This window comes from Lepidochelys kempii, chromosome 11 (assembly GCF_965140285.1).
Source record: "Lepidochelys kempii isolate rLepKem1 chromosome 11, rLepKem1.hap1, whole genome shotgun sequence".
NCBI lineage: Eukaryota > Metazoa > Chordata > Testudines > Cheloniidae > Lepidochelys > Lepidochelys kempii.
Genome location: NC_136390.1, coordinates 21,247,330 through 21,269,803, shown reverse-complemented (window position 1 = coordinate 21,269,803; position 22,474 = coordinate 21,247,330). Strand labels below are relative to the sequence as shown.

The 22,474-nt window shown below is 40.4% G+C and overlaps 1 protein-coding gene across 8 annotated transcripts in view; it reads left to right on the top strand.

Annotated features, from left to right (window-relative positions):
• Positions 1 to 22,474, top strand: part of LRP1B (LDL receptor related protein 1B) — a 1,329,376-nt gene that overhangs the window by 1,189,019 nt on the left and 117,883 nt on the right. For 7 of the 8 annotated variants that reach the window (XM_078847919.1, XM_078847920.1, XM_078847917.1 and 4 more), the window contains 2 exons: positions 11,778 to 11,897; positions 14,118 to 14,359. In XM_078847919.1, the coding sequence (XP_078704045.1) occupies positions 11,778 to 11,897; positions 14,118 to 14,359 (362 nt within the window). Of the gene's footprint in view, positions 1 to 11,777; positions 11,898 to 14,117; positions 14,360 to 22,474 lie in introns of those variants that run through there. The other variant, XM_078847922.1, reaches the window with a different exon arrangement.

The window sequence follows — 22,474 nt, the reverse complement described above, 5'->3', positions numbered from 1 at the left end:
ATGTGTTCCAGTCCCCTAATCATTTTTGTTGCCCTTCGCTGGACTCTCTCCAATTTATCCACATCCTTCTTGAAGTGTGGGGCCCAAAACTGGACACAGTACTCCAGATGAGGCCTCACCAATGTCGAATAGAGGGGGACGATCACGTCCCTCGATCTGCTCGCTATGCCCCTACTTATACATCCCAAAATGCCATTGGCCTTCTTGGCAACAAGGGCACACTGCTGACTCATATCCAGCTTCTCGTCCACTGTCACCCCTAGGTCCTTTTCCGCAGAACTGCTGCCTAGCCATTCGGTCCCTAGTCTGTAGCTGTGCATTGGGTTCTTCCGTCCTAAGTGCAGGACCCTGCACTTATCCTTATTGAACCTCATCAGATTCCTTTTGGCCCAATCTTCCAATTGGTCTAGGTCCTTCAGTATCCTATCCCTCCCCTGCAGCGTATCTACCACTCCTCCCAGTTTAGTATCATCCGCAAATTTGCTGAGAGTGCAATCCACACCATCCTCCAGATCATTTATGAAGATATTGAATAAAACCGGCCCCAGGACCGACCCTTGGGACACTCCACTTGATACCGGCTGCCAACTAGACATGGAGCCATTGATCACTACCCATTGAGCCCGACAATCTAGCCAGCTTTCTACCCACCTTATAGTGCATTCATCCAGCCCATACTTCCTTAACTTGCTGACAAGAATACTATGGGAGACCGTGTCAAAAACTTTGCTAAAGTCAAGAAACAATACATCCACTGCTTTCTCTTCATCCACAGAACCAGTAATCTCATCATAAAAGGCGATTAGATTAGTCAGGCATGACCTTCCCTTGGTGAATCCATGCTGGCTGTTCCTGATCACTTTCCTCTCATGCAAGTGCTTCAGGATTGATTCTTTGAGGACCTGCTCCATGATTTTTCCAGGGACTGAGGTGAGGCTGACTGGCCTGTAGTTCCCAGGATCTTCCTTCTTCCCTTTTTTAAAGATTGGCACTACATTAGCCTTTTTCCAGTCATCCGGGACTTCCCCGGTTCGCCACGAGTTTTCAAAGATAATGGCCAGTGGCTCTGCAATCACAGCCGCCAATTCCTTCAGCACTCTCGGATGCAACTCGTCCGGCCCCATGGACTTGTGCACGTCCAGCTTTTCTAAATAGTCCCTAACCACCTCTATCTCCACAGAGGGCTGGCCATCTCTTCCCCATTTTGTGATGCCCAGCGCAGCAGTCTGGGAGCTGACCTTGTTAGTGAAAACAGAGGCAAAAAAAGCATTGAGTACATTAGCTTTTTCCACATCCTCTGTCACTAGGTTGCCTCTCTCATTCAGTAAGGGGCCCACACATTCCTTGGCTTTCTTCTTGTTGCCAACATACCTGAAGAAACCCTTCTTGTTACTCTTGACATCTCTGGCTAGCTGCAGCTCCAGGTGCGATTTGGCCCTCCTGATAACATTCCTACATGCCCGAGCAATATTTTTATACTCTTCCCTGGTCATATGTCCAACCTTCCACTTCTTGTAAGCTTCTTTTTTATGTTTAAGATCCGCTAGGATTTCACCATTAAGCCAAGCTGGTCGCCTGCCATATTTACTATTCTTTCGACTCATCGGGATGGTTTGACCCTGTAACCTCAACAGGGATTCCTTGAAATACAGCCAGCTCTCCTGGACTCCTTTCCCCTTCAAGTTAGTCCCCCAGGGGATCCTGGCCATCCGTTCCCTGAGGGAGTCGAAGTCTGCTTTCCTGAAGTCCAGGGTCCGTATCCTGCTGCTTACCTTTCTTCCCTGCGTCAGGATCCTGAACTCAACCAACTCATGGTCACTGCCTCCCAGATTCCCATCCACTTTTGCTTCCCCCACTAATTCTACCCGATTTGTGAGCAGCAGGTCAAGAAAAGCGCCCCCCCTAGTTGGCTCCTCTAGCACTTGCGCCAGGAAATTGTCCCCTACGCTTTCCAAAAACTTCCTGGATTGTCTATGCACCGCTGTATTGCTCTCCCAGCAGATATCAGGAAAATTAAAGTCACCCGTGAGAATCAGGGCATGCGATCTAGTAGCTTCCGTGAGCTGCCGGAAGAAAGCCTCATCCACCTCATCCCCCTGGTCCGGTGGTCTATAGCAGACTCCCACCACTACATCACTCTTGTTGCACACACTTCTAAACTTAATCCAGAGACACTCAGGTTTTTCTGCAGTTTCGTACCGGAGCTCTGAGCAGTCATACTGCTCCCTTACATACAGTGCTACTCCCCCACCTTTTCTGCCCTGCCTGTCCTTCCTGAACAGTTTATAACCATCCATGACAGTACTCCAGTCATGTGAGTTATCCCACCAAGTCTCTGTTATTCCGATCACGTCATAGTTCCTTGACATCACCAGGACCTCCAGTTCTCCCTGCTTGTTTCCAAGGCTTTGTGCATTTGTATATAAGCACTTGAGATAACCTGTTGATCGCCCCTCATTCCCAGTATGAGGCAGGAGCCCTCCCCTCACAGACATTCCTGCCTGTGCTTCCTCCCGGTATCCCGCTTTCCCACTTACCTCAGGGCTTTGGTCTCCTTCCCCCGGTGAACCTAGTTTAAAGCCCTCCTCACTAGGTTAGCCAGCCTGCTGGCAAAGATGCTCTTCCCTCTCTTCGTAAGATGGAGCCCGTTTCTGCCCAGCACTCCTCCTTCATGGAACACCATCCCATGGTCAAAGAAACCAAAGCCTTCTCTCCGACACCACCTGCGTAGCCATTCGTTGACTTCCACGATTCGACGCTCCCTACCTAGGCCTTTTCCTTCCACGGGGAGGATGGACGAGAACACCACTTGCGCCTCCAACTCCTTTATCCTTCTTCCTAGAGCCACATAGAACACCACTTGCGCCTCCAACTCCTTTATCCTTCTTCCTAGAGCCACATTGCAGTTCCCAGATGCCAATACAGTGACACTTTCTCTGTCACCAGAGTGCTTTTTTCCAGAAGGATTAATCTAAAATTTATTTAATTTCTGGTGTATTTTAGGTAATTTGCACCATTAGACATTCAGGTTTTTTATTCACGCCTTGGGTCACAGCAGCCTTGGGACAAGGATGGTCACCCCACCAAAAACTCAAATAAGAAAAAAAGGATTCAAGTGCTGCATACTTTGCCCATCCTTGGTCTTGGAGGCAGACACACATAACTGCTTTTCACTCTGCTTGAAGCCCATTCCCTAGATCAGTGTTTCCCAAACTTGGGATGCCGCTTGTTCAGAAAAAGCCCCTGGTGGGCCGGACCAGTTTGTTTACCTGCCGTGTCTCAGGTTCGGCCGATCACGGCTCCCACTGGCCGCGGTTCGCTGTACCCTGCCAATGGGGGCTGCGGGAAGTGACACCGGCCGAGGGGCGTACTGGCCACCTCTTTCCGCATCCCCCATTGGCCGGGCACAGCGAACCACAGCCAGTGGGAGCCGCGATCAGCCGAACCTGCAGATGCGAAACAAACTGGTCCGGCGCGCCAGAGGCTTTCCCTGAACAAGCGGCGTCCCAAGTTTGGGAAACACTGCCCTAGATGGTTTCTTTGTTTATAAGACCTTCATACTTCAACCTTTTATAAAATGCAGAGTCCCCATGCCCTCCGCACAGATGAGGCCTTATGATTGCAGTTCCTGCATCTAACGTTGGATCAGCTGTGAAGTCACAGACTAAGCCAAGTTTGGATTCAAAGTTAGGCATGTCATAGAATCACAGAAGTGTAGGACTGGAATGGACCTCAGTAGATCATCTAGTCCAGTCCTGTGCACTCAAGGTAGGACTACATAATAACTAGACCAGACCTGTTCTTAAAAACCACCAATGAATCACAGAATATCAGGGTTGGAAGGGACCTCAGGAGATCATCTAGTCCAACCCCCTGCTCCAAGCAGGACTAATCCCCAAGTAAATCATCCCAGCCAGGGCTTTGTCAAGCCTGACCTTAAAAACTTCTAAGAAGGAGATTCCACCACCTCCCTAGGTAACGCATTCCAGTGTTTCACCACCCTCCTAGTGAAAAAGTTTTTCCTAATATCCAACCTAAACCTCCCCCACTGCAACTTGAGACCATTACTCCTCGTTATGTCATCTGCTACCACTGAGAACAGTCTAGATCCATCCTCTTTGGAACCCCCTTTCAGTTAGTTGAAAGCAGCTATCAAATCCACCCTCATTCTTCTCTTCCGCAAACTAAACAATCCCAGTTCCCTCAGCCTCTCCTCATAACTCATGTGTTCCAGTCCCCTAATTATTTTTGTTGCCCTCTGCTGGACATTTTCCAATTTTTCCACATCCTTCTTGTAGTGTGGTGCCCAATACTGGACACAATACTCCAGATGAGGCCTCACCAATGTCGAATAGAGGGCAATGATCACGTCCCTCAATCTGCTGGCAATGCCCCTACTTATACATCCCAAAATGCCATTGGACTTCTTGGCAACAAGGGCACACTGTTGACTCATATCCAGCTTTTCATCCACTGTAACCCCTAGGTCCTTTTCCACAGAACTGCTGCCTAGCCATTTGGTCCCTAGTCTGTAGCGGTGCATGGGATTCTTCCATCCTAAGTGCAGGACTCTGCACTTGTCCTTGTTGAACCTCATCAGATTTCTTTTGGCCCAATCCTCCAATTTGTCTAGTCCCTCTGTATCCTATCCCTACCCTCCAGAGTATCTACCTCTCCTCCCAGTTTAGTGTCATCTGCAAACTTGCTGAGGGTGCAATCCACAACATCCTCCAGATCATTTATGAAGATATTGAACAAAACCGGCCCAAGGACCGACTGTTGGGGCACTCCACTTGATGCCGGCTGCCAGCTAGACATGGAGCCATTGATCACTACCCGTTGAGCCCGACAATCTAGCCAGCTTCCTTCCACCTTATAGTCCATTCATCCAGCCCATACTTCTTTAACTTGCTGGCAAGAATACTGTGTCAAAAGCTTTGCTAAAGTCAAGGAACAACACGTCCACTGCTTTCCCCTCATCCACAGAGCCAGTTATCTTGTCATAGAAGGCAATTAGATTAGTCAGGCATGACTTGCCCTTGGTGAATCCATGCTGACTGTTCCTGATCACTTTCCTCTCCTCTAAGTGCTTCAGAATTGATTCCTTGAGGACCTGCTCCATGATTTTTCCAGGGACTGAGGTGAGGCTGACTGGCCTGTAGTTCTCAGGATCCTCCTTCTTCCCTTTTTTAAAGATTACTGAAATTCCACAGCCTCCCTAATCAATATGTTCCAGTGCTTAACTACTCTGAGTTAGGAAGCATTTCCTAATCATAGAGTCATAGAAGATTAGGGTTGGAAGATACCTCAGAAGGTCATTTAGTCCAACCCCCTACTCAAAGCAGGACCAACACCAAGTAAATCATCCCAGCCAGGGCTTTGTCAAGCCAGGCCTTAAAAACCTCTAAAGATGGAGATTCCACCACCACCCAGGGTAACCCATTCCAGTGTGTCATCACCCTCCTAGTGAAATAGTGTTTCCTAATACCCAGTCTAGACCTCCCTCACTGCGACTTGAGACCATTGCTTCTTGTTCTGCTATCTGCCATCACTGAGAACAGCCGAGCTCCATCCATAAAGTCCAACCTAAACCTCCCTTGCTGCAATTCAAGTCCATTGTTTCTTGTCCTATTCTCAGAGGTTAACAAGAACAATTTTTCTCCCTCTTCCTTGTAACAACTTTTTGTGTACTTGAAAAATTGTTATCATGTCCCCTCTCAGACTTCTCTTCTCCAGACTAAACAAACCCAACTTTTTCAGTCTTTCCTCACAGGTCATGTTTTCTAGACCTTTAATCATTTTTGTTGCTCTCTTCTGGACTTTCTCCAATTTGTTCACATCTTTCCTTAAATGTGTCGCCCAGAACTGGAGAGAATACTCTAGTTGAGGCCTAATCAGTGCGGAGTAGAGTGGAAGAATTACTTCTCATATCTCGCTGATAACACTCCTGCTAATATATCCCAAAATGATGTTTGCTTTTTTTGAAACAATGTTATAATGTTGACTCATATTTAGCTTGTGATCAACCATATCCCCATATTTCTTTCTGTAGGCAGTCTTTTCCCATTTTATATGTGTGAAATTGATTTTTCCTTCCTCAGTTGAGTATTTTGCATTTGTTCTTATTGAATTTCACCCTGTTTACTTCAGACCATTTCTCCAGTTTGTCATGGTCATTTTGAATATTAAGCCTCTCCTCCAAAGCCCTGGCCAACCCCTCTGTATTTTGTTTCATCCACAAACTTTATAAGTGTAATCTTTATGCAATTATTTAAATCATTGATGAAGATATTGAACGGAACCGGTCCCAGTACCAATCCCTGAGGGACCTCACTCATTATGCCCTTCCAGTGACTGTAAATCACTGATAACTACTCTGTGGAAATGGTTTTCCAACCAGTTATGCACCCATCTTATAGTAGCTCCATCTTGATTGTATTTCCCTAGTTTGTTTATGAGACAGTCATGTGAGACTGCATCAAAAGCCTTACTAAAGTCAAGATATACCAAATCTACTGTTTCCCCTCATCCACAAGGTTTGTTACCCTATCAAAGAAAGCTATTAGGTTGGTTTGACATGATTTGTTCTTGAAAAAATCCATGCTGACTGTTACTTATCACCTTATTATCTTTTAGATATTGGCAAATTGATTGCTTGGTTATTTGCTCCATTATATTTTTAGGTACTGAAATTAAGTTGACAGCTCTGTAATTCCCTGAATTGTCCTTATTTCCCTTTTTATAGATTGCTACTATATTTGCCCTCTTCCATGAGCTTTTGAAAATAATCGCTAATGGCTCAAATATCTCCTCAGTCAACTCTTTGAGTATTTTAGGATGTATTTAATCAGGTCCAAGTGACTTAAAGACACGTAACTTGTCTAAGTAATTTTTAACTTGTTCTCTCCCTATTTTGGCCTCAGATCCTGCCTTATTTTCACTTGTGTTCACTATATTATCCTTTTTTGGTGAAAACTGATCATGGGCCACCGTGACAACAAAAAGTTGTTGTCAGACAGAATAGGATCTAAGGCTATAGTGTCTATGTTTTCAATGAGCACTAAGGTTTCATAATCATTAAGAAGATTACTCTGAGAAGTGAGTCTTCTAGTGAGAAATGTCTGCAATGTCAAAGCCAAATTTGACTTCTGCATAATCCATCCGTACCTATGAAATCTATTATAAAGGCATACTGGTGTAATATCAGCATAAGAGGTGGCCTCAGCATCACAAAGATTTACTCCATTTTAACATGCTAGGACAGGGACTACCCTGAATGCCTATGAATCTGCTACCTTCTTTCTTGATCAGTGTGGACAACACCTGTCACCCAGGCCCATCATTTGGTCATCCTCTTTGACTCCGGCTTCTTTCTAGGTTCTCACATACAGGGGATATATGTGTTATATATATGTTATGCAGAAAAAAAATCAACTATATATATATAACATATTTATATATAACATACATAACATCTTTAAGATATGCCCTTTCCTATCCATACACATAGAACTATACCTGTCATCCAAGTTCTTGACATCTCATGTCTTGATTACCGTAACATCTTTCTCTCTGGCTTTAACAAATGCAAGCTTACTTCACCTATATCCATTCAGAATGCTGCTGCAAAGGTCATTTTCCTATTGCATCACTTTGACCATATCACTCCACCGGCTCCCTCTTCTCTTTTGCATCAAACATGAGTTGCTTGTTTTCACTTTCAAGACCTTTCACAGTCAGTCCGCATTCTATCTATCATATCTCATTTGCTGTTGAGCTGCCAGTGCTCACCTCTAATCAGCCAATGATGCTAGTCTCCATGGCCCCTTTGTTAAAATTTCAAAATTTTTCTCCCAATCTCCCTCTCATGTTTGGGAGGTGCTCCCCATAAAGCCACCTGATTATCCACGTGCAAATCCTTCCTCAAAACTTTCCTTTGCCATGATGCTTATTAAAAACTTCACTAGGTTTAGGCTGCTGGTGTGCAGAGACCAATGCCTGTCATGCTGACCAATACTGTCTCATTGTTTATATGTACTTCCCTATCTATTTATATCCATGAGTCATCTCTTGTCTTATATTTAGACTGTAAGACCCTCTAGGGTAGAGACTGTCTTCTTGTTCTGTGTTTCTACCACACCTATCACAAGGAGGTTTTAGTCCAGGTCTAGGGCTCTTAGGCACTGTGGTAATAAAAATGATAAATAATAGTAATAATGATATCATCAGTGGGGGGTCCTTTTCAGTACTATCTCTCCTCAAGTGGGTCATCAGTTCCAGGATCCCATTGTAACCATGCCTTAGTGTGTCACAACTGAGGATGCCAAATTCAGGATGAACTGCTGAAAAATAGGGCAAGCACAACTCAAAACTGGTGGTTATTCTTTTATGAGATATACCAAACCAGCCACAAAAGTAAACTCCTGTCTCACCACACTGGCTAACAAGAAAACATAAAGGCAGTTTCCTCAGGCATTCCAGGTCCTACCATCAAAAACAGTGGGTTCAGAGATGAGTGGTTCTTTACAACCAGTCTCATCAAATAATAGGTTCTTCTGATTCCAAAGGACCAGCTCTACACCCAGTCAATATATAGCTTAAATATTACACCAAAATCATGCTGATGCCAATCCTTTAATATCAAAATCTAAAGGTTTATTTATAAAAAGAAAGAAAGAAATGTGAGCGTTAAATTAATCAGTTACATACAGTAATGGCAAAATTCTTGGTTCAGACTTGTAGCAGTGATGGAATAAACTTCTGGCTTAAGTCAAGTCTCTGGAGTACATCCACAGCTTGGATGGGTCATTCAGTCCTTTGGTCAGAGCTTCAGTTTGTAGCAAAGTTCCTCCGGGGTAGGAAGCAGGATTGAAGACATAATGGAGGTGTTTCCAGGGCCTTTCATAGCTTTTGCCATGTGGAGGGCATCCCATTGTTCTTACTGTGGAAAATTACAGCAATAAGATAGAGTTTGGAGTCACATGGGCAAGTCACATATTCATGCCCAATTTCCCTCAGTCATTGCAAGAAGCAATTACCTACACTCTGGACAGCACATTTACATGACAGTCCACTCAGTGTAGATGGGCATCTCCCATGGTCCACTGTCAGTCAAGTGTTTCTTGATGGGCCACTTAATTTGAACAGTTCCTCCAAGATGTGCTGGCTAGCTACTTTGTGGGCATTACCCCAGGAGCAAACATTTGAAATCCAAGTATAGAGCCATTACTCATAATTTCAAATACAAAAATGATACATACATACAGATTGCATAATCATAACCATCAAATCATAACCTTTTCATAGACACCTCTCTCAACAACCTTTGTACAATATTCGCTGCAAATATATAACAGTGGTTTCAACAATGATCTATATGGTCATATTTTAATTAGATAATGTCACACCCATCCACAACTAAATGCTTATTAGGTACTGGAAGATAAGATCCAGAATTTTCTAACCTATGCCACTCAGGGCTCATTGGTTATTGCAGTGAGGGACAAGAAGAATTGATCCAAATTAGGTCATACGTTCTCATTGGAAAGGATGCCAAAAATATTTGACTCCTTGGGACCAAGAGGGCATTTGTGTGGCTGCAACAGACATTACTTTCCAAAAAGTCTAGGAAACATGGCTTACAAGGGTATACAGTCTATACTTAGGCAGCTCTCTAAGAATTAAATGTATTATGGTAAATAATCATTTGTCTGGGTATTTAAAACCAATGAAGGAATCTAAAATTTTCTTTATCAATTTACTTAGTGAGCTAATGCCTCTATATAAAGAAAGTTCATCAGGGTGCAAGACTAATGCCAACACATGCAACAAAAACTAAAGCAGAGAAAGCTTATATTACATTTCTTTCATCAAGGCATGTACAAATTCATGTGTATAAATCTGCGTTTTCTGGCACTTGTGTGTCTGATGGGAAAAAGATTAAATTTGTAATATGGAGTATGAATTCTGATGATGAGTCATCAGAATTCATACTCATATTACAAACTTTAATCCTTTTCCCATCAGACACACAAGTGCCAGACAACACAGATTTATACATGTGAGTTTGCACATGCCTTGATGAAAGAAGTGTAATATAAGCTTTCTCTGCCTTAGTTTTTCTTCATCTTTAATTATTTGTTTAGAGGTAATACCTTTCATTGGACTAACTAGAAAAAAAACCCATTGTACAGACAAGTCGTTCAGGCATAAAAATCCCTTTCGTCTCGTCTTAAAATTCCTTCATTCTGTACCACTCTTAACTAAGCAGCCTCATTGTTGTCTCATTCACTTCCAAGAACAGGAATTGAGGAATGCAGAAAGGGTAAATTTGATTCTCCCCTTCTTCCCACCTCTTCATTAACTCACTCTTCCCAGTCAATTCTGTTCTATTAGTTAAATTCATCAGTAGATGTTGCATACAACCAGTTTGTTTTTTGTTTATTTGTTTTTATTTTATCTGTCAGGCTTCTATCAGACTAAGATTGCCACTATTATTTCTTAGGTTGTTCAAAATGAAAGATCACTGGCATGTGGAAACTTCATCCATCCTGACTAAGTTAGCTTTGAAAAAAAGGAGCATTTTCTCAATGAGATGCATAGAGAAATTAGTTGCATAATTGTAATTAACATACAGTTCAATACCATTTAATTTTTGTGTATGGTTTTATGTACATGTCAAAAACACTTTACAGAAATAGCACATTATCCTAGAGGAAATAATGTTGAGATTTCCAGAAAAATGAGGGAGCAGGAAAAAATGTTAATGGAGTGAAAGAGTTGAGATAAATGTGACTTTTCACAAGAATGAGGACCTCAGTCATAGCTACCAGCTAAACGAATCAAGATAAGAAGATGGGCAAGATACAGAGGGATTTAGATTTGTGTGTAATTTGCCTGAAGGTATTAAAGCAAGATTAAAGCAAGCAATGAAATGTCAGAGGACCAAAGTCAGAAGTTTAAATGATTCCATAATGGAAGATGTAAACAGATGATTTTAAGCTTCCAACAGGAATTTCAATAGATCCATTAAAGCGGTGGAATTTAAACTACTAAATGAAGGTACTGGTGATCAGATTGTTTTGTGACAAGCTGAAGAAGAATAGCAATCTATAACCTTGAAAGCTGTACTGAGATCAGATATAATAAGGGAGAGGAGTGAGTTATTAAATACCTTGAGAAGGGTGCCCTCTGCAATGTAAAGGGTGCCCAGCTAGTTTGAGAGCAGTCAAGATTGTTGTGCTGCAAGTGTTACTCAGAAAAGTGAGAGAAGATCCACTTTCTCCATATCCTTTCTCAGGGGCAGATTGTGAACTGTCGTGAATTGATGAGCAGTTACTTGCACAAGTATTTTGATTTACTTCAGTGGGACTACTCACAAATGTGACTAAGAGCTTTTCAACCTAACCTTACCTTAAGTAAAGGGGAGTAGGCAAGTAAGAAACGGTGAAGTGTAGGTTTTCTATGAGATGGTGATAATGACAGTTTTGAGCATGCCATAGAGAGATCCCTTGGAGATGTCGATAATACTCTGACTTTTTAATCTTCACAATTGATTACAAATGTTTATTAATGATAACGGAGAGATATTAGAGATGAGTAGGAAGGAAGGAGACGAAATAAGACTGGAGGAGAGTCTGGTGAGGAAGTGTTTTGTTCACAGCTGGAATGAGGGAATGAAGTCCTTGGAAGTTCATGTTCAGATGAATGCTAGAACAGTGGACTGATCATTTTAATCCAAGTATGTATTATCTTATGATGAGTGCTTTTCCCCCTAGATATCAATGAATGCATGATATTTGGCACCTGTTCACATCAATGTACTAATGTTAAAGGATCATACAAATGTATATGTGAGAGAAATTATAAGGAAAAGAATAACAGCTGCATAGCAAAAGGTAAGGCTACAAAAATTATACTAATTAATAATAATCAGTTAATTGCTTACATCATTATTTACATATTTAATGGCTACTACTGTATTTTGACTTTATAATTCATGTTAAGAAAAATGAGTCAAATAGTTCAAACAATGTAGATTTACTTGTGATCATCAAGAAAGCAGTCTTTCCAAGTATACATAAGCAAATTGTCTCTTTGCCTGCATGTGTTTTACATTTCTACCACTACAATTTCTCCTGTTTAAATATGTCTTCCATAAAGGTTAAGACACATAATATTAATATTAAAACACAAATGACTGAAAAGTCAGATAAAGATTTTATTAAATAATGTAGGTATTTTGTTGAAGTTTTAGAAGCCTGAGAGCAGAATCAGATTTTTTTCATGGAAACGTTTTCTAATGTTTGGAGCAAATGACTGGGTATTTGGAGGCTTTCCCACTGGTTTGCTGAGCAATCTTGGACAAATCACCTAGGCCCCAGAACTACAGGTATTTAGGCACCTAATTCACATAGGCACTTTTGAAAATCCCGCTAGGCACCCATATGCATCTTTAGGTGCCCAGGTACTTTTTGAAATCTGACCTTAATCTCTCTGTGCCTTAGTATGCCGAACTGGAAGTGGAACAATAATATTTACCCACTGTGGCATAATGCTTTGAAGTAATATATAAATGCAAAGTGAATACATATGCATATATTATTATTGTTGGCAAAATGCTAGTGGCTAATGGACTGTGTTAAGGAGTTTTATGCTCCTCCACATTATATAACATTTAGGGGGTCAATTTTCATTGACTTAAAAGAAAAACAAGCAATAATCCACTGCCGGAATGAAATAATTTAAATTTCTATTCTCTATTAAAATGTCATTTTTCAATTGTTGGATATATGAAAGTATGTCCACAGTACTTCCATAGTAGTTCCTAACAATCCTACAGTGGAGGTGAGGTTATAGTGTATTGTGGGTGGCAACAGTCAACACCATATGAACACTGAATGCCCCATTTCTCCTCACGGTGACCTGTCACAGAAGGATGACTTTCCTGAGTCAATATTAATTTGCTCTACAGGTAAAAAGAACTCTATCAGGGTTCATAATCTCCACTGAGGAACCAATAAGATCAAGATAAAGGATCTTGAGCACACCCTGCTGCTGCTGATGGGCAGCTACTTGTAATCAAGGGTGACACAGAAGAATTTAACATTAGGCTTATAATTTAATAATTACCTTTATCTATTGATCCTTAGTCTTCATACAAGTTTTTGGTCACACTCATTACCCTGTCTGTCAATGCACCATTCTGACGGATTGCACATAACTGCATGGCCACTATTTCTGTTACTATTTCCTATGACATTAGCAATAGTGGGGGAGCAAATGGCCTTGAATATCTTATATCCATAAGGCATGAAATCTTGGATGGTAGTTACTGTAAATCATGTATTGTGGACAAATATGATTTAAATTTTAAAATAAAGCAACGACCATTAGTGTGCTATTTATATATCCAATAATTATATATTTTTCTCAAACTTCACTTATAGATTTCAGAGAATACTATTATATAGATAATTAATGGTACCTGGGCATTTCAGATAGGTAATAACTGAGGTATCTCAGAGACCGCTATGAGTAAATGCTGAATTTAATGTTGAATATAGTTCATAACACTGCTCCGTTTGTGTTCCTGTTGAAGTCAGTTTCAAAACTCTGTTAACTTCAATGGAAACAGGATCGTTACCCTTTCTTAATTTGTAGAGCAAGTTCAAATAATGCATATGAAATCTTGGCATGTAAAAATTGCCTTTAATGTATGTATGTTCATTTAAGAAATTTTAAAAGTACATAATGAATATGAAAATGGGATATATGAAGTAGTGAGTATTAAAATTATATTTTTATGTTTGCACAAACTCCCCTACCATTTATATGTTGCTCATGTTTTTAATCAATAAACTCCTTGAGGCAAGGACTGTGTATTGGCATCATCTAGCACACTGCAGACACTAACAGAGTATTACTACTTCTACTACTTCTAATAGTGTGATAGTGTTTATAAGGCTGGGCAAACGCAAATCAAGTTCCCTTGTTAACATTAAGAAATTATACCAAATAAACAAAAAAAATCGATACAAATGAAAAAATATTGATATTTTTACTAGGCGTTAGTTGAAATTCACTTTATTTTTGTATTTCATTATAATAATCCCCAGGCTCTGAAGATCAAGTTCTCTACATTGCTAATGACACTGATATCCTGGGTTTTATATATCCATTCAACTACAGTGATGTTCATCAACAAATTTCACATGTTGAACATAATTCAAGGATAACTGGGATGGATGTATATTATCAAGGTGATATGATTATTTGGAGTACTCAGTTTAATCCAGGAGGTATTTTCTACAGAAAGCTCCATGGCAGAGAAAGAAGACAAAGTAATAGTGGTTTGATCGTAAGTAAACCAACCTGAAAATTGCAAGATACAAATCTTTGCTTATTTACTTATTTCTCCTTTCCAATGATATATATCCATTTTGTCTAGGTTGGTGAAAATATTAAATTTATGCAGATGCATATGATATATGAAATAAGTTTTACTTGATCAGGGCTTTATTTGAATAATATGTGCTTCAAAATAAATCACTAGTACCTTCCTTACTTATAAACTCTACGGGACAGAAACATTCTGGAGAGGGCTTTGAAGGGTTTTCTGGAGCCCCTGGCTATAATTCTGCCATGAAAATGAAGGTTGTTATGCTTTACTTGTCTGTGATTGCGATCACCCCCTCTCTGGGTACCACTTAGTTAGATGATTTATCTTGTAGATGATAAAAGTACTTGCAGAGCAAAATTGAAGTAAAGTGCATTTAATATTAGCTTGCCAAGTGGTAGTACGTCCTCCCTTAATTATAGTTATGAAAATCAATTTCATTTAAACAGGAAAACAAATAAATTGCTTCTCCCCTCTCCTATACCTTTTCTCTGCAAACACGTATATTCCCCGGTACATGAAGCTTATTACTGACTAATGGAGATAATTTTTGTTAAACTATTGGCAGCACATCGCTAATACAGGCAGTTGAGATGTGATGTAGCTGTAACTTAATAGGTGAGTGTGTGCGTGTGAGTGAGTGAGAGAGCTTTCAGTGGACTGAAGGACGGAGACCTTGACATAGTAAGCATTATTGAAAAAATATAAAATGACAAAAAATGGAGGAATGTTATAAACTGGTGTACTTCCAACAATTCTGAAGGAATTTAAGAGCTGCTAACAAATAACAGGCAACCTCTCGTTAAAATCAGTTACTGTACCTGAGAACTGGAAGATAACACGTGTACTTACTGCAAGCCAGATCGTCAGCTGCTGTTAATCACCATAATTCAACCTTTAATAAAGACCTAAGGGGCAATCCAGGAATGCTGACAGAAACAATCGTTAAAAATGAGGGAGAAACCACCACTTCTTTGTGAAGGAAAACTATAGAAATCTAATCTCTTAGAATTCTTTGATCATGTAAATAAAGTTGTAGATAAAGGAGAACCACGTGACATAATTTATTTAGACTTTCAAAAAGCCTTTGACAAAGCCCCACACAACAGGTTATTAAGGAAACTAAGTGATAGGAGAGGTAAAGTTCTGTCATGGATTATAAACTGGCTAAAACACAGAAAATAAACAGTCAGAATAAATTGTCAGTTTCCTTGTGCATCTTTAAATTGCTCACCATTTAAACTTGCTAATAGGACCTTATTGAGTTGATAAAGTGTTTTACTATCACCTCTTTTAGAGCCACTCCAGATTCTTTGATCCATGTATTTCCTCTTGTCTCTTCTCAGGCTATTTTTCACTGCTTTTTCCTTTTTTAATACAGATTTTTTTTAACTGGTTCTTTTTCTGGGGGTGTTTTTGAGTAGCTAATGTTTGCTTTGGTTTGTTTCCTTCTTTCACACAATTCCACCTATCCTCACTTATCCAGATTTTAGGTGTGCTTATTTAGAAACCAATTAATGTTTCGGCATCTGTGATACTGTCATGGAGCTAGGATATGTCAATGTTATCTTGTAGCACCTAAAATCTGTTCTTCAGTTTAGTTTGAAATTGCTGTTGTAATATCTTGTCTATTAGCCATTGGCTGTCAATTTTCTTCATCTAGTCTGAAATGCTATATATCACAGGCCAATAGCACAATCCAGCCACCCCAACACTAACCCAACAAACAGAATTAAACCAAAGTATTACCATCCTCTGGAGACTAAACTATTCTGTGCACAGGCAGAAAACAGCAGGGACCGAGGTATCATCTCCAACCTTGGCACTGAAGTCCCCCATTACTAAAAAGATGTCATGCTTGGGAATATGGTCAGTCAGAGTTTGTAAGCAATAGAAAAATTGATCTTTGATCTCATCGTCTCATTGTCATTTTCATGTATGGTATTTGAAACCTATCTTGGAGCAATTGTCTGTTAATTAACTTCTAGTGTATAAACTGTTTTTTCTATTTGGAAGTCTTAATTAATGATACTTTCTCTGAGTGCTAATCATTTTGTTTCTCTGAATATATTCTGACCGTTTCATTTTTGAATCACTTTTTATCAGCTCCTGGCCATCGATATTCACTTATTCCAAGGATTTCACGATTCTATTCATCCAGTTCTTTCAGCATCTGCACCGCTCTTGTTGTTGCAGCCATTGTTCTAATGTCCCATACATTCATAGTTTGTTTTTACCATTAATAAAGAATTTCTCAGAGACATGGTTTTCACTAAAACCCATTGTTTCTGCTGAGACTGAATCCATTTCGCATGCTGCTTGCCAGAATGGCTGCTTTGTTGCTTTTCTATAGCTTCACTTCCCTGTGAGGATAGCTTGTTGGCTTTTACGCTCAGTCTCCAACCTGGAGGACCAGAGGAATGCTTTTCATATTGTCCAGAACCTTTGACTTATCCAGCTTGGGTAACCTAACTAGGAGTTAAAATTCCCACTGACATAGCTCTCAGAGTCAATGAAGCACACAAGCTTTTGCACCACATCAAGGTGCAGACCCATGTAAGGGATGAATGGTTTGAAAAAGACAAATTTGACACCATTCTTTAATGAAGAATAAGGGGACGATCAGTGCAATGGAAAGGCAACAAATTTAAAACCGATAGCAACAGATGGTCCAATTGTCTGATCTGGTTTGGTTGTTCCTATATCACAAGTATTAAGGACTCTGTTATATTGGAATCCTGTTGCAAGACTAAGTGGATCCTTCTTATAACTTCCCTTCTAAAAGGAAGGAAGGACCCTATAATATACCCATGGGATATGATTTTTATGTATTTAAAAATGAAAAGAGTACATATTCAGGATTTCATATTTATTCCTTTCTTAATTTATATCATTATATTGCTAACTGCCTAACTGGTGTTCTCAGGCAAAAAAAATAGCTTAATATTTGTAAACAGACCTAAATGTCACTTCATCCACCTCTGCAGAAATGCTGAGTTTTTTCTTAATGTATTTCAAATAGTTTTTAGTGGAAAGTAAAATTAATATTGATTGGATATTTTACCCCCCCCCCTCAAAAAAAGGAGCTTGGAACTGCATTAAGGACATTACCACCACTTCCGCTGAGGGTAATAATGTGACCTTTGTGCCTGTGTTTATGTAAGTGTTTCAAAATTAGATAATTGATTACATATTAAATATTATTTATTTTATTCTTTTAATTAGTATTAATTCCTGACACTTGTGTTCACATGATAGCTATGGACAACCTGAACATGGACTCCATAGTACCATATTCTCCTCTATACTATAAAATCTCTACTAGCTGTCATTTAACTCTTACCAATCTGCAGGCTCCTCTAAGTATCCTTCCTCCAATTTCATTTCCCTGGCAAATGAATGTTTTTTCTCTTCTTACCTTCTGAGAGGGGAAGCCAAGTTGAGTTTATCTTGGCTGTCCATGAGGATAGTGAAGTGAAGGAGAGGTGGACAGATCCAGCTCTGCTATATGCTATGCCCCTCCTAAAAATTCAGGGAAGTTCCTCCACTGACTTTCTGGAGGTCAGGATCGCCATGGAAACTTGGGAGGCTAAGCTCAGTAGGTACATTCTATGCAAAAGTGGCAGATATCTATGCCTAATTAATACTACTAAAAACAGCTCTTCAGTCTCTCAAAAAGGTTTTTATTTGGACAGCATGGGGGAAGAGATTGGGTGTGTGATTTGGTGAATACTGGTAGGGTAGGAGCCCCACTATCTGTATCTGTGCTTAAAACTAAATAGACTCACCTCAACCTTGCTGTTATTTTCTATTTGCTACAGCATTTCTCTTATCCTTCCCTCTGCTTGCCTTACGTGGTATACTGAAAGCCACTAGTCAAGATGTATCTTCCCAAACTGCGCTCGTCATTCAAAGATTTTTTTTTTCAAATCAGTCTGTGAATCCCTAAAGAGACTGTAGGACCATAGACATCTCTGATAGACCTCTGTTATGTTTGTGAAGTACTCATCTCCCCCTGCTCTAACACATAACTGATCAGCAGGTTAATTAGTTTTCCAAGCAATCAATATCACTTTAATGCTGGTGCGTAAATTTGGTATTTGAAAGTCTGACAATTCCTTAATTGTAACTCAGGTTTTTGAAGTGATAAACTGCCAAAGGTTAAATCGTATCTTTTAGTCTAGATTGAGCAGTATCTTTGATCTGTAAATCGGGGCAGTAAACTTGCACAAACCTCACCTGTGTTTGTAGGTAATTACATTAATACAAAAATCCCTCAGATGAAATTACACTGACGGATTAGCTTTCCACAGATAGCTGCAGATTTCTATAACTCTATGAAACAAGTTAAAGTTTGATTCAAATAGATGAACTAGAAGAATTCAGAGTAGAAGTCAACTCTTTGGAGCTTAGTGACAGAAACAAAAGATGCATGCATTTTGATCATGTGAAAACTATATAATTAAATTTGGTGATAAGGGATGAAGCTAATAACTGACATCCTTTGAAACTGAATACATCAATTAATTGGGACAAATTTTTCAAGAGAGAGTTGTTGTGACTCAAATTCAGATACTGTTTTTGGTGAAAGAGCATAGAAAGAAAACTGGCAATTAGAAGAATTGTAGCCTTATAAGAACAGAAATAAAGTTTCTGTGAAGAGTTCTGTATATTAGCCTGTAATACAGTAGTAACTGGCCCTATACAAAACAGTTGCTAGACTATTTTTCTAAATGTATCTTTGTAAAGTTAGATTATTACTTATGGGTTTGTTATTTATGGAACATAAAATCATTTTTAATAATTTAGTAATTCTGCAGGCAAGATTAAATAAGTTGTGAATGCTGTGTTAATGCACATTAAAAATCAATAGTGCAGGCAAATTGCTATTTAACTAGTGTTGCAAATCCATACTTTTAAATGTAAACTCCACGTCTTCACAAGAGCAACTGTTGGGACTGTACGCGTGTGTGCACCATCATGGTATCAGATGTCAGGCCCAAATGAATATGAAGAGCTACCACTCAGTTCCTTCCAGCTGTCGGACAACCTAGTCAGACCTCTCTAGAATTCCTCTGCTTTGTCCTTTCATCTGCATAGTTTGTCTTATCCTTAGTGGCCATGGTGGACTAACATACATTGTACCGTCTATACACTGGTGATTCTTATCTGCTGAGGAGATTCTGTCTTTGTGCAACTTTAACCCAGATGACTGTGTGAGAATGAGACCCCGAATTCTGGTAATTCCTGTTAGAAGGAGCCCTTAGCTTAGTGCAAGGTGACTGTTAATTAGCACCAGGCCCTTCTTCCTTGCTTACGGGCAAGTCAGTGTTGGAATCCCAAAAGGCTTCAGATCCCAAAAGGCAGAAAGGGTCCAGTTGATCCAACTAGTGTCATCTGTCGCCCCTTTGGATCCAAGTCAGTAGTCAGTATCATCTGATGGTTGCTTAATAGACTGTGTTAAAGGAGCTGAAGGGTTGTTTGTTGCATGATAACTGAAGGCTCCAACATTTCAGAACTATTCTTGCCTGATCTATATATAATATGGCATTCTCTCAGTTTGGGGAATAAAATATTGCTCTATAATCAATAACCATACTGTGATGGTTTCTAAACCCTATGTTGTTACTGTGAAATTTTGAAAATCTTCAGTACATAAGAACATACAAACAGCCATACTGTGTCAGACCAGTGGTCCATCCAGCCCAGTACCCTGTCTTATGACAGTAGCTAATGCTATGCTTCAAAGGGAATGAGCAGAACAGGTAATCATCAAGTAATCCATCCCCTGTTGCCCATTCCCAGCTTCTGGCAAACAGAGGTTAGGGTCACTTCAGAGCACAGTTTTACATCCCTGCCCATCCTGACTAATAGCCATTGATGGACCTATCTTCCATGAACTTATCTAGTTCATTTTTGAATCCCCTGATAGTCTTGTCTTCACAACATCCTCTGGCAAAGAGTTTCACCGGTTGACAGTGCATTGTGTGAAGAAATACTTCCTTTTATTTGTTTTGAACCTGCAGCCTATTCACCGCCCTGCACTTTAAGCGGGGAGGGGTTTGTCTGGCTGGCCGGGAGAAGAGGGCAATGCTTTCTGGCTTGGGGGAGGAGGGGAGACGTAACACTGCTAGAAGAGCAGTCAGCATGGTGGATTCCTCACCACCTAGGAATGAGGGGTTTAAAAAGGTCAGCCTGGGCCTGTCCACTCCACTCATTCACTCAGAACAGACTGGGCAGCACCCACCCTCCCTCCCTAATTAGGTCACAAATATGCCCAGTGTTTAGCTATATCTGCTGTGGGCATTACACTAGCCGCCCCACTAAGCGGGTCTGACCATATTGGCCAGGTGCAGTGGGAGTTTTTTTGCCTTCCTCGCAGCAGGTTCAGGTGGGCTCTGTTCACGCACAGCATGACGGGCGGTAGGCCGTATGCTGCATCCCTTTATTTAAGTGTATAGCAGATGTTCAGTGCAGGTACTCCATAAATTAAGGCACAAAAGAATGGAAAAATGGTTTGGAAAAGGAATTAAGGAGAGGTGCTTGGTAATTAAGCAGCGGGGGGCAATTGGAGACTCCTATGATTGGTTCAGCAGGGAGCCAACCCCCCCATCATTATAGTCAACCTTAACCCCTCCTACGAGGGGGGGTGGTCAGTAAGGTCCTGGCAAGGGAATTGCTGGAGGGACCTGGATGAAAAGGGAGGGAAGCTGATGGAAACCCTCCCCCCGCCCCCAGAATTGGCTGGAATTGTTAAGGTCCCAGCAAGGAAATTGTTGGAGGGACGTGGATGAAAAGTGGGGGAGCTGGTGGAACCCCCCCCCACGAAAAAAAAATGGCTGGAATTGGAGGATCTCGGCAGTGGATCTGGTGGAGGGACAAAAATTTTGCACCTGCACTGCACATTTTTATCCTCTGGGTTAGTCCCAGACATCTGTCTAATAATAAAGTTGCAGCTTGATTAAATCCATATCTACTGTCTCCTGTCATTCTTTCTGCATAGCCAGACAATAATTTCATTTGATGACCCCTAGGTCTTGTGTTATCAGGAGTAAATAACACTTCCTTATTTACTTTCTCCCCACCAGTCATGATTTTATAGATCTCTATCATATCCTCCATTAGTCATCTCTTTTCCAAGCTGAAAAGTCCCAGTCTTATTAATCTCTCCTCATATGGAAGCTATTCCATGCCCCTAATAATTTTTCTTGCCCTTTTCTGAAACTTTTCCAATTCCAATATGTCTCTTTGGAGATGGGGTGACCAGATATACACGCAGTATTCAAGATGTGGGCGTACCATGGATTTATACCAGGGCAATATGATAGTTTCTGTCTTATTATCTTTCACTTTCCTAATGAGTCCAAATATTTTGTTAGCTTTTTTGACTGCCACTGCACATGGAGTGGATGCTTTCTTGAGTGGTAACAGCTAATTTAGACCCCATCATTTTATATGTATAATTGGGATTATGTTTTCTAATGTGCATTACTTTGCATTCATCAACAGTGAATTTCATCTGCCATTTTATTTTGTGAGATCCCTTTGTAATTCTTCTCAGTCTGCTTTGGACTTAACTATCTTGAGTATTTTTATATCACCTGTAAAGTTTGCCACCTCACTGTTTACCCCTTTTTCCAGATCATTTATGAATATGTTGAACAGTACTGGTCCCAGTACAGACCCATGGGAGACACCACTATTTACCTCTCTTCATTCTGAAAACTGACCATTGATTCCTACCGTTTGATTCCTATCTTTTAACCAGTTACTGATCCATGAGAGGATCTTCCATCTTATCCCATGACAGCTTACTTTAAGAGCCTTTGGTAAGAGAACTTGTCAAAGGCTTTCTGAAAGTCCAAGTATACTATATCGACTGAATCATCCTGGTCCACATGCTTGTTGACCCCCCCCCAAAGAATTATAGTAGTTTGGTGAGGCATGATTTCCCTTTAGAAAAACCATGTTGACTCTTCCCCAACAAATTGTGTTCATGTATGTATCTGACAAATCTGTTCTTTACTACAGTTTCAACCAATTTGCCTGGTATTGAAATTCAGCTTACCAGCCTGT